Genomic DNA, 17,438 nt, shown 5'->3' with positions numbered 1-17,438 from the left:
AAACAAGGAGAAACAGTGATGAAATGAACTTAATATCAGCAATTTTGTCGTCAGTATTGGATGGAGAAAGGTGCATTATTACCGATGTTTAAGATAGCAAGATACGGTGCAATTTTCCCCCTTTGTTCACTGTATCCACGCTTTCCCATTTCCTCCTCCTCCACCCTTTTTCACTCACAATCTGCCCACGCTCTGCCCACACAATGTAAAGCAGAGCTGGGGCTTTTGGGTCAGAGATGACAAATTCTCTGAAGGAGATACTGGTTGGAGCCATACAGCCTTGGATGTGGCCAGGGACGCTGCTGGCTAGTAGGGCTATGGGATCAGACAGTTTAGCAGTCTCTGCTGTGGAGGTGCCTAGAGGGAACATAGCTCCAGGCTATGTAAGGTTTCCACCTGGCCTGCTGAAATGAGTCTGTGCTTTGGGTTCAGCAGGAGGCGGGTGCAGTTTCCACTAAGTGTGTGTATGCTAGGTGAACTGAACCCTTAATTTTAACCGTTTGTTGGGTTTTTTTTTAAATCATATAGATGCTTGATGTCATTCTATATGAAATGGCATACTTCCATAGTAGAAGACTGTCAACATAAACTGCTTATACAAATATTTGGTTGTTCTGCAGTCAAATAACTAGATTCATACACAGAAAATAGGAGACCTAAATATTATATTTAAACATTAAATAATTTCTGAATTAATAAAGAATATTTTTCTGAGTTGGAAAACCTGGAATGACAAAAGCTTGAATCTCCAACTCTTAAAAGATATTTATGCACAGATAGAGAAGCCATTTCCAAAAAGTAGCCTCTAATACATTTGTGTTTCCTGAGTTTCTATTTATGGGGAACAGAGATTTCTTACTTAAATGAGTCTTACTGATCTGACTAATGTGTTACAACGTTTTCATATTCTGCTGGTACTGCATCACACTTTGAAACATGGAGCAAGAGCCTTAAATAATCTCTTAGCTCAGTACAATTTTTCCTAGGGTAGCATTTCATTTGGTATGAGTCTGAACGTGATATCATGTTCTTATTTGGGATCCAAAGTCTCCGAGACCATCTCTGCTTGCCTTTCTCCCTTTCACTCTGTTATCAATCACAATCAGAAATGTTTCTGACGTTTCACAGTAGCCGAGGATATACCTTCCCCTTACGCCTGCCTACAGTCTGCCTTAAGACAATGCCTTGACTTGCTGTAAGGATCTGCTCAGAGTTCAGAATGACAGTGTAGTTGTAATGGTCCACAATCAGAAGACAAAAGATTCTTTTTCCTTTGATATTTTATTTTTTAAAAATTAGTTAGATATAAAATTTTTTATCCCTAAATGTAGTAATAAGTAATTTTTTTGGTCTTTGGTTTTCTACTCTCTACAGAAAAGGGGAGAATTTCAAAAAAAGTGAGAAAATAAAAAAATAGGAAGTTTTTAGAAGTAGTAAGCAACTGCTGTGAATGTGATATAAAATATGGACAGAAGAGGAAATATTGCATTAAGCAAAAGCTCAAGAGTTTAAGAGAAAAGAAAACACATATGCTTATGAGTTAGAGAAAATGTTTTTATATTTCTGAACAGTGGTGTATGCAAAATATTTGCCCCAGCAATCCTCCAGTTCTTCTGCAGAGTAGAGGGTTAGCTGAAGATAACCGTACTTGCCTCTCCTAGTGAAGTGCAAATAGCATTAATTTTATTTTTATATAGAAATTAATATTATAAAATGATAATCAGTAACCATTTGGCTATTTCTAGTAGTACAATGTCCAACCCTTTTAAAAACTCTGGCCTACCATTCTGTTGAAGTCTACCATAGCATGGCTGATGTGATGTATTTGACATTTTGATTTTAAAAAATTCTGAGGATGTCATAAATACAGTGAAGCCAATGGGAGGATTAGGTGCTCCAGCAAGGCACAGGTTTAAAAATTATCTTCCCAAAACATTTTAAAAAGTGGATAATTTTTCAAATTCTGAGTTTGGTCCTTAAAAGAATCTTCATTTAAAGGAAAAGTGTTGGAGTGACCAGTCAAACTAAAACTTTGTTTCTATGCTTCTATTTGTAAAAATAATATTGTAAAGCTTCTCTTAAAAAACCCCAACCTTTTCTTTATTCATCAACATGTTCAGAAACATTCTTTTTGTAAATTACGGTTTTCATTAACTTATCCTTTTATACTAGACTCTTCTAGAACAGTGAATGCCATTGCGTGCATGAAGCATGAAAAATGTCTTATTTCTTATACCATACATGATAGTGTCACAACTTAGGTTGACACAATTTCATATCTGCCTGGCCTAAGATGAAAGGCATTCCCTTTTACATGACTGACTTTCCAGCCCAGAGGGACTGCAGGAACACTGCCTGAGGTTCATGGGCAAGATGCAGAGGAACATGAATTAGTAAACCACCTGTGTGCTCAGCAGGCACTTGACTCTGAAAGGCAGTGAGGGCAATTTAAGGGACCAGCTGAAAATTACACCACCACTGGTAATTTTGGTAGCAACATCTAGTGGTGGACTGACTCTTCACAAAAGCTTTCCTGTTATCCTTGTCCCTGAAATCTACAGGTATCCCATACCTCGGAACCACCCTATCACTTTCTATAGTGCAGATTATTTGTTGCCAGCACAGACAAATCTGTAGCGTGCCAGATGTGAGGGTAGAGTATGTCGAATCTCATCTCGCAACAGAAACCGCAAAAGCAACTGTGTTGACCATGTTACTCATATTTGACTTTTTAATGTAAATTAGCTAAAACAATTTTTTCTCTCTGCTGCACTCAAGTGGCATTTCTCTGCAGAATTCAGTGGTATCACAGTTGAGATCCCAGTCTGCCACAGAGACTGACTTACAATCGTGACTTTATAAATTAATTATTGTCTTGCATATTTGCAACATGGACAAGAACTCCCTGGTTTGTTCAAAGGCATTAGATTTGCCTGTCTTGAACTTAAAAAAATGTGCAAAACAGTTCAGGTAATGAATAAGTTGTTAACATCAGTGATTGTGACTAATTTTCTCTTTGCTACTAGGAGAAACAACATTGGTTCCCATGCCAGAACCTATAAGTCAGTGTGGTGAAAAGGTAATTCAGGAGAAAATGAGGCTAACAGAGTCAAAAAGGAGAAATGCCCCTTTAATATAATCTTTCAAAAAACATCTCTAGAAATTGAGAAAGTCACTCAGAGGCTTTTGAAGTTCTCCTAAAATCAGAACTGAAGAAGGTCAACTGTCAAAGTACTGTCAACAGATGACAATTAAAGGGTGGCTACATAGCACTGAGACCTCTCTGCTACTTGTTTTCTACATTTTAAACATCTGGACCTTTTGAGACTTTTTTGGAGAATGGTTTGTTTATTTGCAAACTAATTTTCATCAGCCATCATAAGAAGTTTCAATGCCAAACACAGATTGACATTAAATGCTTTCTGCTTTATTCTTTCATGAAACATGAAATAGTTTTAACTAACACTTAGAAAACAACAGAAGTCTGCTCAGGCTTGGTCACATTAGTAGTAAACATGATTAAAAGTTAAAAAAGGATTAGCCAAGTGAAGCTTTGCGGGTTTTTAAACTAAACCGTGAATACCAATTTAAAGATTCTAATGCAGTGAGACCAAGCTGCAGTCATGTCTTAGGTGGTCCAGACACATGTGAGGCTGTCCCCCCAAGAGGCTTTCTGGCCAGCTGACATATTTAAACATTATAATCCTCCCTTTCTCATATTACTGGATTTAAAATAATGTTTGCTTCGGTGTTTAAGCAAAAAATAAAAAAAACAAACAGAATCCCACACTCCTTTACTCTGCTAGAGAAGCCCTAAAAGGCTAAATTTGGGGGAACGATGAGAAGAATAATACATCTGTGGTGCACATGCAAGCCTCTTTTTAAAGCAAGTGTGTTTCACAGATGAAAAACTGTAATCACTACAAGGAAATCTTAACACGAAGAAATAATCTCTTCAGCACTATATAGTTATCACATAAATAAAGCATGGAGTGCTGGGGTTTTTTTTCCCACTTACTTTCAAAATAAGAAACAAAAGTAGTACTACGACTATTGGGAGGAGGGCGAGAAGAGGATTGCTGAAGGATTTGGAAATTCAAGGCTTCAGTGACCTTTGAGCTTTCAATTCAGGTGCTATAAAATAAAAAGATCTAAGCAGACTTTTCAAAATGGTCACAGGATTGGAAGCAGATTTTTGGTCACCTCTTCCCACTAACAGGCACCCAAAGCAAGCAAAGTCTCTGTGCCCCTTCGTCCTCACAAGCAAGGTGGGAATTCTGTAGTAGAGGTGAGATTTTTTTTCCCCTCAAAATATATCTGGGCTTTCCTCTTAAAATCAACAATTTGTTGGAACAAAATCTGTTCAGGAGGAGATGCTCATTTGGAGAAAATGCCCATTAGAAAGGTTTCTCGGGTTCAGGAAAGAACTCCTGGAGCTGCAGGTGGAGATCTGCCTGAAACAACCTTCATGTGCCACTTCCGCAGTGGAGAAGCTCTGGTTTTATGCCAGCTGGGACGGAGTGTGGGGCAGTGGGCTGTGGGCTCCATCTGCCAGGCCCCATGAATAGAGAGTTCAACCCTTGGAGGAGGACACTGCAGTGGTAATTCACCCTAGGAAAGCCAACACAAGCAGAAAGAGGGAACTTGAACCTTTTTCTCCCGTACCCTCTTGGGAACACTAACCACAGGCTGTTGGTTACTTCCATCTGAGGTAGAATGGGAAAAGATTTCCCAGGCAAGCTCTCATACACAGCAATTTTTCAGATCTGGCCATTTCATTTAGAGACTAAAGTGACTTCGAGCTTTTTTGAAAGCTTGACCAATTCTATCAGCTTTGATGATGATATATAGCATGAGCTTCATTCAACATCCTCATGCTGCACTGGTTTCTGTTCCTATACTATTACAGAGGTTACATTTTGGTAGTAGATATTATTACAGACATAGTTTCATGGTTCAAAGAGACAGGATGTTACAGCCTTACTACATGAAAAATATCTTGTGATACACTGCAGTATATGTTGGTCCCTAAACAAAATTACTATTTCCCTGTTATTCCTCAGCTTTTAAGATTATTGCTTACATAGCTGTGTCATTGAAACAGATCATAGTCTATACTGAAAACAAGCAAGATCTGCCCCATCTGTATTACAAATACATACACTTCTGCAGATGCTAGTACATAAGCTAAAAATTAACTGTGAGGTTGCGATTTCAAGTAAAATCTGGTAATTTTTTTTTTTTCTGTGAGAAAGAGAAGGAGAGAAGGGAGTTTTATAGGGTAATAGAAGGGAAAGAATACATCCCAGCTTCTGCAGAACCATCAAAAACAGCCCGATGGTACCATAATGCTGAAGAAGTGGTGGAAAACTGGTATGAAACAGGTATGGCAAAAGGATAATGAGCCTAAAATTTTGTCTTACTGGTGAAGAGAAGGAGTGCTTATAAGACCTGAAAGCTCAGCGGGTCTGATCTTTCACAGATATAAATTGATGGAGTCCTATTAATCTCAGTGGAACCATGCCATTTTACGCTTTCACACACCAATCCAATTTGAGTCTTCTTTTTATCTTTCGACTGTTCTGCTTTTTAAAGCAGTTCTACAAAACAAAGCAACTGTGCACCTGAGGAATTTGCTTGGTGAAGAAATACATTCCAGTTTTATCTTTCTAGCTGGGACTCATAGTTTGTTCAAGAAAATGAATTTTTTTTAATAACAGAATTTTATAATTTGGAAATATACTTTCGGTATAGTAGTTGTCTCTCTACAGGATATTATTTTCCACTTTATTTAGTATTGTAAGGGCATTTTCAAGAGGGTTTTTTTTTTAATAACAGTGTCCTCAGATCTGCTAAAGCAGAAAGAAACTCACTGTCCTCCCAAGCCTTCAACAGGCAAAGCTCCCTCCTCTCCTTTGCTGATGCATGCAAGTTCCCCTTTATTAATCAGGACTAATTATTGTTTTTCTGGCTGTCTTACAGTCTTCTAATGACCATATTGATTAAACTGGAGATACACTGCCTAATTAAATTTATGATAGCCATTCTGATGCCACTTAAACATTGTTATTAATAGACACTTGGGTATTATGGCAGCATGCGAAACAGAAATGCCTATGAGTAAGTAACACAGAGCCAAGTCATATCTCAACATTTGAAACAGAAAGGGTCAGTAGTCTGTTTCAACACGGCTGTCAGTTAACACAAAGCCAGAAAAGTGCTTTCTCCACGAAGACCTCAGGCATCTGCTTTCATCTCTCTCTGAGTGTCTGTATGAGGTCTTCTCCTGTTTCCCAGCAGCCTGGTACACAGCAAGTCCTCATTCTATCTAACCTTCTCAGAGGTTTAAAGCCAAGTATAAGTGGTAAGTTGAGGGAAAGGCAAAACCAAACATCAGGTGTTGCCCATATTTAGGGTACTTCAGTGTTCAGCTGCATACGTAAGTGAAGCTCGCAGCACTGCAACAGCCTCAGTTTCTTGCGGAAAGTGGTAGTCTTCTACAGAAATATTAAGCAGATGCTGTCCTCTGGGGCTAAGCAGAGGTCCTAGTTCTCATTCTATACCAGGATTGTCATACATAAAGGGGAAAATAGCTACACGCTTTGGATGACAGCTGAACTCTTGGGAAAGTAATAAGGCATTTCATGTCAATATGTGTTTGTTTCTAAAGCACTGCAACCACCTAGGAATCGTCATCCCTCTTTCCAAGGGATGAGTCCTTTCACACTAATGGTAGCTCTGCCACTTCGTATTAGGACAAGCCCCAGAGCTTAGCCAGCGTTTTCATAGAATCATTTAGGTTGGAAAAGTCCTTTAAAATCATCGAATCCAACCATAAACCATGCCCATTAAACCACTTTCTGAAGTGCCTTCTCTACGTGCTTTTTGAATACCTCCAGGGATGGCAGCTCAACCACTTCCCTGGGCAGCCTCTTCCAATACCTGACAACCCTCTCAGTAAGGAAATTTTTCCCAGTATCCAACCTAAATCTCCCCTGCCACAACTTGAGGACATTTCCTCTCATCCTATCAGCAGCCACCTGACAGAAGAGACCAGCACCCACCTCACTACAATCCCCTTTCAGGTAGTTGTAGAGATTGATAAGGTCTCCCCTCAGCCTCCTTTTCTCCAGACTAAACAGCCCCAGTTCCCTCAGCTGCTCCTCATAAGACTTGTGCTCCAGGCCCCTCACCAACTTGGTTGCCCTTCTCTGGACACGCTCCAGCACCTCAATGTCTTTCCTCTAGTGAGGGGCCCAAAACTGAACACAGGACTCGAGGTGCGGCCTCACCAGTGCCCAGTACAGGGGAACAATCACCTCCCTGCTCCTGCTGGCCACACTATTTCTGATACAGGCCGGGATGCCGTTGGCCTTCTTGGCCACCTGGGCACACTGCTGGCTCATATTCAGCCAGCTGTCAACCAACACCCCCAGGTCTTTTTCCGCCAGGCAGCTTTCCAGCCACTCCTCCCCAAGCCTGTAGAGTTGCATGGGGTTGTTGTGACCAAAGTGCAGGACCCAGCACTCGGCCTTGCTGAACCTCATACAACTGGCCTTGGCCCATCGATCCAGCCTGTCCAGATCCCTCTGTACAGCCTTCTTAACCTCAAGCAGATCAACTTGGTGTCATCTGAAACTTGCTGAGGGTGCACTTGATCCCCTCGTCCAGATCATTGATAAAGATATTAAACAGAACTGGCCCCAGTACTGAGCCCTGGGGAACACCACTTGTGACCAGCTGCCAACTGGATTTAACTCCATTCACCACAACCCTCTGGGCTCATCCATCCATCCAGTTTTTTACACAGCGAAGAGTACACTTGTCTAAGCCATGAGCCGCCAGCTTCTCAAGGAGTATGCCATGAGAGACAGCGTCAAAGGCCTTGCTGAAGTCCAGGTAGACAACACCCAGAGCCTTCCCCTCATCCACTAGGCGGGTCACCTGGTCACAGAAGGAGTTCAGGTTGGTCAAGCAGGACCTGCCTTTCATGAACCCATGCTGACTGGGCCTGATCCCCTGCTTGTCCCGCACATGTTGTGTGAGCGCACTCAAGATGAACCACTCCATAATCTTCCTCGGTACCAAGGTCAAGCTGACAGGCCTGTAGTTCCCCAGATCCTCCCTCCAGCCCTTCTTGTAAATGGACGTCACATTGGCAAGCCTCCAGTCATTTGGGACCTCCCCTGTTGACCAGGATTGCTGAGAAATGATAGAGAGTGGCTTGGCGAGCACCTCCGCCAGCTCCCTCAGTACTCTTGGATGGATCCCATCTGGTCCCATATATTTGTGAGTGTCCAGATGGCATAGTAGGTCATTAACTATTTCCTCCTGGATTAAGGGGGGTATATTCTGCTCTTTGTCCTTGCCTTCCAGCTCAGGGGGCAGAGTACCCTTAGGATAACTGGTCTCACTACAAAAGACTGAGGCAAAGAAGGCATTAAGTACCTCAGCCTTTTCCTCACCTTTGGTGGCAATGTTCCCCTCTGCATCCACTAAAGGATAGATATTCTCCTTGGCTCTCTTTTTATTGTTAACATATTTGTAAAAACATTTTTTGTTGTCTTTTACAGTAGTGGCCAGATTGAGTTCTAGCTGAGCTTTTGCCTAATTTCCTCTCTGCATGACCTAACAAGATCCCTGTACTCCTCCCAAGTTGCCCGCCCTTTCTTCCAGGGATGATAAACTCTCCTTTTTTTCTTGACTCCTAGCAAAAGCTCTCTGTTCAGCCAGGCCAGTCATCTTCCTCAGTGCTTCGTCTTGTGGCACATGGGAATAGCCTGGTCCTGAGCAATTAAGATTTCCTTCTTAAAGGATATCCATCCTTCCTGGACCCCTTTGCCCTTCAGGACTGTCTCCCAAGGGACACTCTCAACCAGTGTCCTGAAAAGGCCAAAGTTAGCCCTCCGGAAGTCCATAGTGGTGGTTTTGCTGACCACCTTCCTTGCCTCACCAAGAATCGAGAATTCTATCATTTCACGGTCGCTAGGCCCGAGGCGGCCTCCAACCATCACACCTCCCACCAGTCCTTCCCTGTTTGTAAACCGTAGATCTAGCAAGGCCCCTCCCCTGGTTGGCTCACCCACCAGCTGTGTCAGGAAGTTCTCTTCCACACACTCCAGGAACCTCCTAGACTGTTTGCTCTCTGCTGTGTTGTATTTCCAGCGGACGTCGGGAAAGTTGAAGTCCCCCAGGAGAACAAGGGCACACGATGGTGAGACTACTGCCAGCCACTTGTAGAATGTTTAATCTGCCTCTTCAACCCGGCTGGGCGGTCTATAACAGACTCCCACAGTATCTGCCTTGTTGGCCTTCCCCCTCATCCTTACCCATAAGCACTTGACCTTACCATCACAATCATGGAGCTCTGTACCATCAAAATACTCCCTAACATAGAGAGCCACCCCACCACCTCTCCTTCCTTGCCTGTCCCTTCTAAAGAGCTTATAGCACTCCATTGCAGCACTCCAGCCATGAGAGTTGTCCTGCCATGTTTCTGTGATGATGACTAAGTCATATCTATCCTGCTGCACAATGACTTCCAGCTCCTCCTGTTTATTGCCCATGCTGCGTGCATTGCCGTAGATGCACTTGAGCTGGGCTATTGGATCCACCCCCAACATTGGCATGCTGCTCCCAGGTTCATCTCTGGTGAGCCTAGTTTTATCCCCTTCCCCCTTCAAACCTAGTTTAAAGCCCTCTCTATGAGGCCTGCCAACTCATGAGCAAGAATCTTTTCCCCCCTTTGAGATAGCTGGACTCCATCTGTTGCCAGCAGGCCTGGTGTTGTGTAAACCTCCCCATGATCAAAAAACCCCAAATTCTACTGATGGCACCAGCCTCTGAGCCACGTATTAATCAAGTGTGTTTTCCTGTTCCTTGTCTTCACAAGCACTGAAGTGTGCTGTGGGAAAAAGGTTGGGTGATGGGACAGAAAGGGAATAAGAACATGAGAGTACAGACTCTTTCTTTCAGAAGGAATAAAGGGCAATTTCCAAGGGGAGCAGAAGTGAGTACACAGTAGCTCAATATCATTCTCCAGGAGTTCTCTAGTTGAAGTTGAGGTTTCTTAATTTCACTTTTACAGAAGTATATTTCTCTGAGCTGTCTGAGTTGCTGCATATTCAGTCAAAACATGCCTACCTCCCACTTTATTCTTGGAAAGGTAATGATCGTCCTTTCCAAAACATCTTTCCTACATCCGGATGGGTTAGTATCAGAGACTCTGCTACGAACAACCATATAGAAAATCGTATATAGGTCCTGAAAGCAGTTGCTCCACAAGTGTGTTTTTCTGCCTCTGACAATTAGCTAAACTTAGTTTGACAGGAGATTCTGTACTCTACTTTAAAAAAAACCTTACACTGCCAGCATTAACACATGCCACAGTGAGATATTAGTTGGTGAGTTTTCTCATACCAGGAATTTTTGTGGGTAACTAGTATAAACCTACTAGCTAAGGAAAAAAGTACCTCTGCGACTATCTTCTAAATATTTGTTTCTTATTTTTAAAATAACCTATACAAAGAGAAATAAAACTTGCTGTTTGTGTCTGCATGCAATTCTTCTTTAGCTAAACCAGAACAAATTTGTCTCTGTGTGCGACTGGGAGAATCCTAACTGCTCCTCCCCACCTATTAAGAGGGAGAGATCATCAGCTATGTTTATCCATCCAGGCAACCTGGATGTCTTATTTGGCTGGATAGTAAGCTAGCAGAAACATATCATATACCACCATGAGACTATGTGGCTTAAATAAGTAGCTAAACTGAGTTCTCATCCATCCTCACTCACAACTCCCACTGGGAGGAAGAACAGAATAAGAAAATCAAACTCAATAGGGCCCTTTCATTAGTTTAGTTTCTATAGTTCAACACTACATAATAAAATGATAGTTATACATTTTTCACTTTCTAAGAACAGAACAAGTAAAAAATGTATATCAAAATTACAGCATTGCTGGACTGCAGATACCGCACTATTAAATGTGTGCAAAAGAAATGCTTAAATAGTTTGACTGTTGTTTTTTGAGAATTGTCTCTGCCCCAAACTTTTCACTTACAGTTTTGCCACTGCAGTCTGGCTTCTAGTACTGCTCTCTCTTCTATCTGATCTGGCTCTGATTTGTTAATTTTCTGCTTTAAAACTGGAGGCTTTAAAATAGATAGCTATCACTAGCCCAGATCTGAGCACTGTGAATGCTAGCAATGTATCTCCTGAATCCCACAGTCTGTTACAGGAAAACAGAAATGATAAATTCAGAGGTTTAGATATTGTTTTCTAATGCAATTTTCTTGGAATGCTACTGTAGTAAGAACAATAGTAAAAATAAAATTAAGAAGTATTCTAAATTTTCAGGAAGATAGTGAAGAATTCTTTTTGCTAAAAAATCTTTCAAAGTTGACTTCGCATTTTAAATTTTTATAAATTAATTAAATTGTCTTAACTACAACAAATATATTCTCTCTCTTTAGCATTTACACAAAGCTAATACTTCAGACCTGACAAATACCAACTCCTATCAGAAGACACATTTTTTGCTTTCCACTCATTACTGTGAAATCACAGAAAAAGGTTACCAGCCACCCTTGTCTGGTTGCGTATGTGATGCTTGGCTTTGTGGCCCGGCTTTTCAGATACCATTGTTCATCTTTAGCTACCTAAAAAGACGGACCAGAGGAAGAAAAGGCATTTGAACTTCTGAACTGCTCTGGATACTTAGGCTACACATCTGTGTGTCTCAGTGCCCCCAGGGTATAAACGCTAAATAACATCAGTTCCGCATCCTGAAGCTTGCGACTGAAAAGTGCAATGTTCACACTAGATGCAAAGCCAATGTTTCACTGAAAGTGTAAAAACTGATGTCCCTGCAAGGGTAAGCCTGCTTTCTGGCTGAGGAACAAGAAAAATGAATGCTATAATTCCAACACAGAGAGTCCCATCTTCCACCCAATATGGATGTAGGAGGAGAAATACTGAGCCATCATTTCATTACAAAACACTTAATTTTGTTCTGGCAGCTGGTAGGACCCCAGCTGTCCCTTTCACTTTCACCCTGTGACAAACACATGGAGCTCCATAATAATTTCAAGCACGAAAATGAAGAAAAGATGAACAATAGTGAGTTGCTAAGAATGCTCATTTACATGGGATGTCTTCCTGGCTGCCTCAAACGACTTGTTTTTCTGTCAGCCCAACTGCATCAAGGGCTTTTGGCCATATACCGAGCTTGGTTATAGGACAGATTACGTCTTAAATATTTCTTATCATTAAATAAAGAGGCATCAGTTATTAGTGTACTAACAGTAATATCTTGGTTAGTAGCTGGCATTTCTGCTTCATACGGCTCCTATAAAGGAAATTACCGGTACAAGAGAAGTTTTTTCCCTACGAGACTGAGAAATTACAAGAAAACCATATATATATATACACACATAAAATATCAGTTTTCAGACTGTTTCTCATTTAAATATGCTTTAACTATTGGTAGAAGAACCCTGGGGTGAGTGAAAAGGAATGACGTATGATTGAATGTCTCAATTATACTTCATAATTGCAATGAGGACACTGGAAAATCAGTCTGCTTTAATGACCTACCTAGAGGTGTGGTGAAGGCAAGCAGAGGGCTGGGTTTCAAAAGGGAAAAGCACATAAACAGGGAGGAAGGGGAGGAAACAGGTGCTGTTAGAATGATATATTTATATACTAGTTTACAGAATTAAAAATTTCACAGTTTAAAAAAAGTGATCTGCAATACATTGGATCAGACTCAGCAGAGTACACCTTACTCTACTGGAATCACTAGACCTTCACTAGTGACAGCTTTTGTCCACCCTATGGAAATAAACTCAGAATGAGCAGCCATTCATATGACGTGAAACTTCTGCAATACAGACTTTTTTTTTGAGGCAATGTGACTGCAAATGTCAGTAAGCATTTCATCCACTGCAGAAAGGCCAACCTTAAATTATATTTTGTTCTTGATGTTGAATTAAGAATGTTCAGAGAAAGCATTGCAGATAAACTTTTCTCACTGAAGTAGAAAACCAGTGTCATTTCCTCAGCTGAAGTCTACTTCACATATTTACTATTAGTATTACCAGTAGCAGTTACTACAAAACAGATGCAGCAAAGTGTAGATTATAGAGCTTAAAAACTAAGCTTCTCAAAAGAATGTTTATCAAAAGAAGTGAATAATTTAATTCTAGGAAATTATTATAAACAAATGTCTTTTGGAAACTTGGATATCTTCATGTAGTTACAGGGTTGTTCCTTACAGAACAGACTGTAGTCCATACAGACTGAGGCTTCCCCTTAGTCAAATTTACTAATTAATCATCTAACAAATACTGTGTTAACCTTTCTGAACTTGGGGCTAGAGGATAAGTGCTTTAGCTTTTGAAAACAGCTGGCAGTTCACATAGTAATACTTCGGGGAGGGCAGAGGAGGAGAGAATGGTGTGGAGATTACAGAATAACAGTTCAACTAACAAAGCTTGACTTTGGGTTGTTGGATGATATGAAAAAAAAATATCCTGAAGTATCTCCAAAGAGATGGGGCCTTAAAGAGTTTATCTGTGACAAGCCTCTTTGTTTCTGCAGTCATCAGTGAAGATACAGCAAAGGAAATGGAGGAGCTGCAGTTATGCATTTGCAATACACAAAGTCCTTGTTTTCCCACTAGGCACTGCAGAATAGCAATTGTCCATTCACAGCACATATCACATCCTCTGCATTTCAGAGCTAATATTTTTGCAGTCCTTAAGCTAGCATGTTTCAGCCTAGTGTAGTTAATTTTTGTAACCCTTTGAGGTGCATTACATGAGGTAGGTGTGCTCGTGTTCTGTTCCTTGTTACATGAATTTGCAGGTATAATTTTTTAAGTTAAACTGAAAGGTTTTCAAATTGCAGAGGGTTTATATCTACAGCAACATCTCAAACAGAGCTGTAAAAAGTCTCGTTTCACAAACTGGGAAAATATGAAGATTGCTAGTCATTGAGCATACCTGTATATTAATCCAATTCGCAATATAAATCCACTGTGTTGGCTGAAATTATTTTTAAGACCACTCATACACACACACACACACACAAGGTCTGACAAGTGGCTCCTCCTCTTGTATTTTAGAACCACACTCCTGAAAACAATGTTAGTTTTATGCTAGCAGTTGCTTTCGTTTCCTGCAGCACACACTGTCCACTGTAATGCTGCAATACTCATTCAAGGCAGATCACTAGCTCGAATATGAATTGAACTTATATGCCATCTAACAGACATCAGGCTACATTACTTCAACTTCCAAGCAAATTTCCACTCTTCTCTGTTTAAGTAGCAAAAGCTATCTGAAAACTGGTGTTGATGTAAGACGATCAGCTCCCTCCCTTCCCACTGAGGATCTGCTTATAAGTCAAAGTGCAGGCTGCTTCTTAATTAACTTCTGAACCCAAAACAAGTAAAAGAATCTAAGCATGTAGTAAAAAAAAAAAAAAAAAAAAGAAAAAAAAAAGATGTGGTATATGTACTCCTAAAAATGAGGCCGATATTCTTTTCTGCTTGACCTGTTTATTTCCAACTCTTTCTCTCTCTGCTCTAACTCTCAAACTCACAGTTCCCTCAGGATAAGAATGAGTTTCTGCTTTCTTTTCCCTTCATCTAAGGCAGCCAAGTCCCAGGTCTCCTCTCCTGACACAGAGCAGTAGGAAAGCATATAGAAAAAGCAATCACTCTTTCCTCAGAGGGGTCAGAAAGGACAACAATAACAGATTCTTTCTGCAATCTTCTTTTGCCATCAAATGGTTAAATCAACATAGGTTAAAATTTTCATCTAGTTTGAATAAAGAGAAAAAGGGAGGAAATTCAAAAACCAGTTGCTGTAGTAACAATCACCAGTAAAATCTTTTCCACTAAATAATAGTATTATCTCCCTCTCCCCCTCACAATTTTAGTTCCCCCTCAAAAATAATCATGCTGCCTCTTTTAGATTTGCTGTACATACCTCAACCATTAAACAAGACATTTAACCATAGTGGCAGTTCTGTGACCTTTGAATGCCGTGAAATCTCTAAGCGGTGCAGCTTGTTCATGAAGACTTGTACTGCAGAATCCAGTAACTGCATCCAGGATTAGGAATAGAATTAAGTAACGACAGCAAAGAAAAATAAAATAAAAAAAAAAAGAAAAAAGGAAAAGGAAAAAAAAAAGAAAACAAAACCTCCCCAAGTCCCCCAACCCAGCCAATAAAACCACCTTAAGAAGCAAAAAGACTCGGGAAGAGAGTGCACTTTTCTGCCAGTGTAAGGGCTGGGGTAGAGCTGAGCTTGCTGCAGTCTGCCTGCCTGTGTTCGGAGCCGAAGGCCGTGCAGGGCTGGGAGGTGCTGTCAACTGCCACAGGCGCGGGAGAGCAGACCAATCCGCGCCCGCACTGTCAGCTCGGTGGAGCGAAGCCTTTTCTGTTTATGTTTCCTCATTTCGGGAGTGACGTCAAAGGGTTTAGTTTTTCCTCCGCATGTGCTATTAATTTTAAACAACTACTATGAGAAGAATGTGGCAGTGATTTAGGCAGGCTACCCTATGTGAAAGAAATCAGAGTCATGATTTATCTGTCCTGGATTTAGCTTAGAAATATTTTATAATGAGAGGTACCAGAAAGATCCAAAATATCCTCACAAAATGGGGAAAGGCTGTAAATATGCTTATACGTATTGAAGTATTCTGAAATATACCCAGGATGTTTCCCAGTGAGAGCTGGGTTATCTGTATGGGTTGTGGTGCAAAAATCAGACCTGATTCTGCCCTTGCCCTGAAGTAAGTCAGGAGCTGCTTCTCTAAATTCAGCAGTGTCACACCAGTGTAAACCTGGCAAAAGAGATAAGACCGAGGCTACTGTACACGTCCCTTTATCAGTCAGCAGTAGCCACACTGCAAATTAGCAAACTTCTTTCATTAGCCATCAGTCACGGATGCAGTCACCCTTAAGGTCTGCTGCTCTCGGCAAACACTCTTTTGTTCCACCAGCAGATCGCAGCCCAGCCGTGCTCACCTACGAGCTCTGCTGTGGACCACCACACAGGGTTTCATTTCATACCAAAGTCCATGTCAAAAGGCAAGAGGCAAAGGTAAAGCCTGGCTTCTGGTATCATCCCATCATTGTCAACGTAGAAGCTATGCAGCTGAAGCTTCAAAAACAAGTAACATATGACAAGGTCGACTACCATGGGCAACAAAGGCCACAACACCACAAGATAATTGATAGGAGGTCAGCTGACAATGATAACTGTTTAGCTATGTTCATAATTTTAATTTTATTAATTTGCTTTTCTAAGGATTCCTTTCAAAGAGATTGGTTTATGAGGCACAGTTCATTCCTAAAAAGTCTTAACAGTCTAGCATTTAATTTTAAGACACATACAAGTACTTTTGAAAGTGGATAGGCTGGCAGCTCTTGAGAAAGAAATTTCTCAGCGATTCACAGAACAGGTACAAAAATAGTAGAAGTAATAGGAGCTTCTCCATGACCACCACCTGATGCTACCAAAATGTTACTCCAGAGAGGCCAAAATAGGTAGTGATTTTTTTTTCTCACTGAAAAATCTGCCTGTGCTATCACTGCTAATGTCATCAGCTTCAGCAACAAATGCAAAGGGTTATGGTGCTGTAAATGCTGGAATAACATATTAAAAAGTATTAAATAAGTTAGAGATTTACAAAATCAATTAGAGCTCATTAAGTTCATCCAACAGTACTTAGAAATTTGTGTATGAAGCAATCTGGAATGAATAAATAGGAATATTATTTGTAGTCCACAGAAAATCATGTTCATCTTCACTCAGCACTGGTGAGGGGACAGCTGAGTATTGCACTTTGGGAATTGCACTTGAGGGACTAGTTTTGGGAATGTCAGTTGAAAACGACATGGGTTCTAGTGAGAACAACCTGGTGTCTGTGAAGAAAGGCTGAGATTGACATTATTTTGTCCAAAAAAGGAGAGTTGATAAGAATTAACTATAAAGGGTATATTTATCTAAAAAAAAAACCCCACAAACAACCCCAACAAACCAGTACTACAGTTTATTTTTTGGCCTGGAGACATTATCTGGCCTTTAAACTCTTTTACAGCCTTCATGATGACATAGCTGCATCTGAGCTGGTAATAAGTCTCAAACTGTGTTTGGGAAGTTATTAGGGCAATGCTCAAACTCCATGAGGGCCTGTTCTAGGAACATGACATTGTAGATAATCAAGGTCCACCATTCAGGCCTGTGTTCTGGCTCTGTTTATTTTACCAGTATACATATAGGCAATTTGCAAAGAAGGGAATAAATTTTTCTCCATATTCATTGTGGTTAGAACAAGTAAACCGCAGCAGAGGAAAGTTGTTTGACATAGGAAAAGCTAAAGGTAGGAGAGTGAAGTACTGAAATAGATAGGCTGTGGTAGT

At 40.7% G+C, this 17,438-nt stretch overlaps 1 protein-coding gene across 1 annotated transcript in view; it reads right to left on the bottom strand.

Annotated features, from left to right (window-relative positions):
• The window catches only part of PDE7B (phosphodiesterase 7B), a 183,892-nt gene extending 168,522 nt beyond the window's left edge, over window positions 1-15,370 (bottom strand). The window contains exons 1-2 of the mRNA XM_075035782.1: window positions 15,248-15,370; window positions 14,997-15,111 (exon numbers count right to left, since the gene is read on the bottom strand). Of these exons, the coding sequence (XP_074891883.1) occupies window positions 14,997-15,017 (21 nt within the window). The 5' untranslated portion in view covers window positions 15,018-15,111; window positions 15,248-15,370. The remainder of the gene's footprint in view (window positions 1-14,996; window positions 15,112-15,247) is intronic.
• Between the last annotated feature and the right edge of the window lie 2,068 nt (window positions 15,371-17,438).

Source organism: Buteo buteo, chromosome 9 (genome assembly GCF_964188355.1).
Source record: "Buteo buteo chromosome 9, bButBut1.hap1.1, whole genome shotgun sequence".
NCBI lineage: Eukaryota > Metazoa > Chordata > Aves > Accipitriformes > Accipitridae > Buteo > Buteo buteo.
Note: the sequence above shows the minus strand (reverse complement) of the source record. Positions and strands in the feature narration are given on the sequence as shown.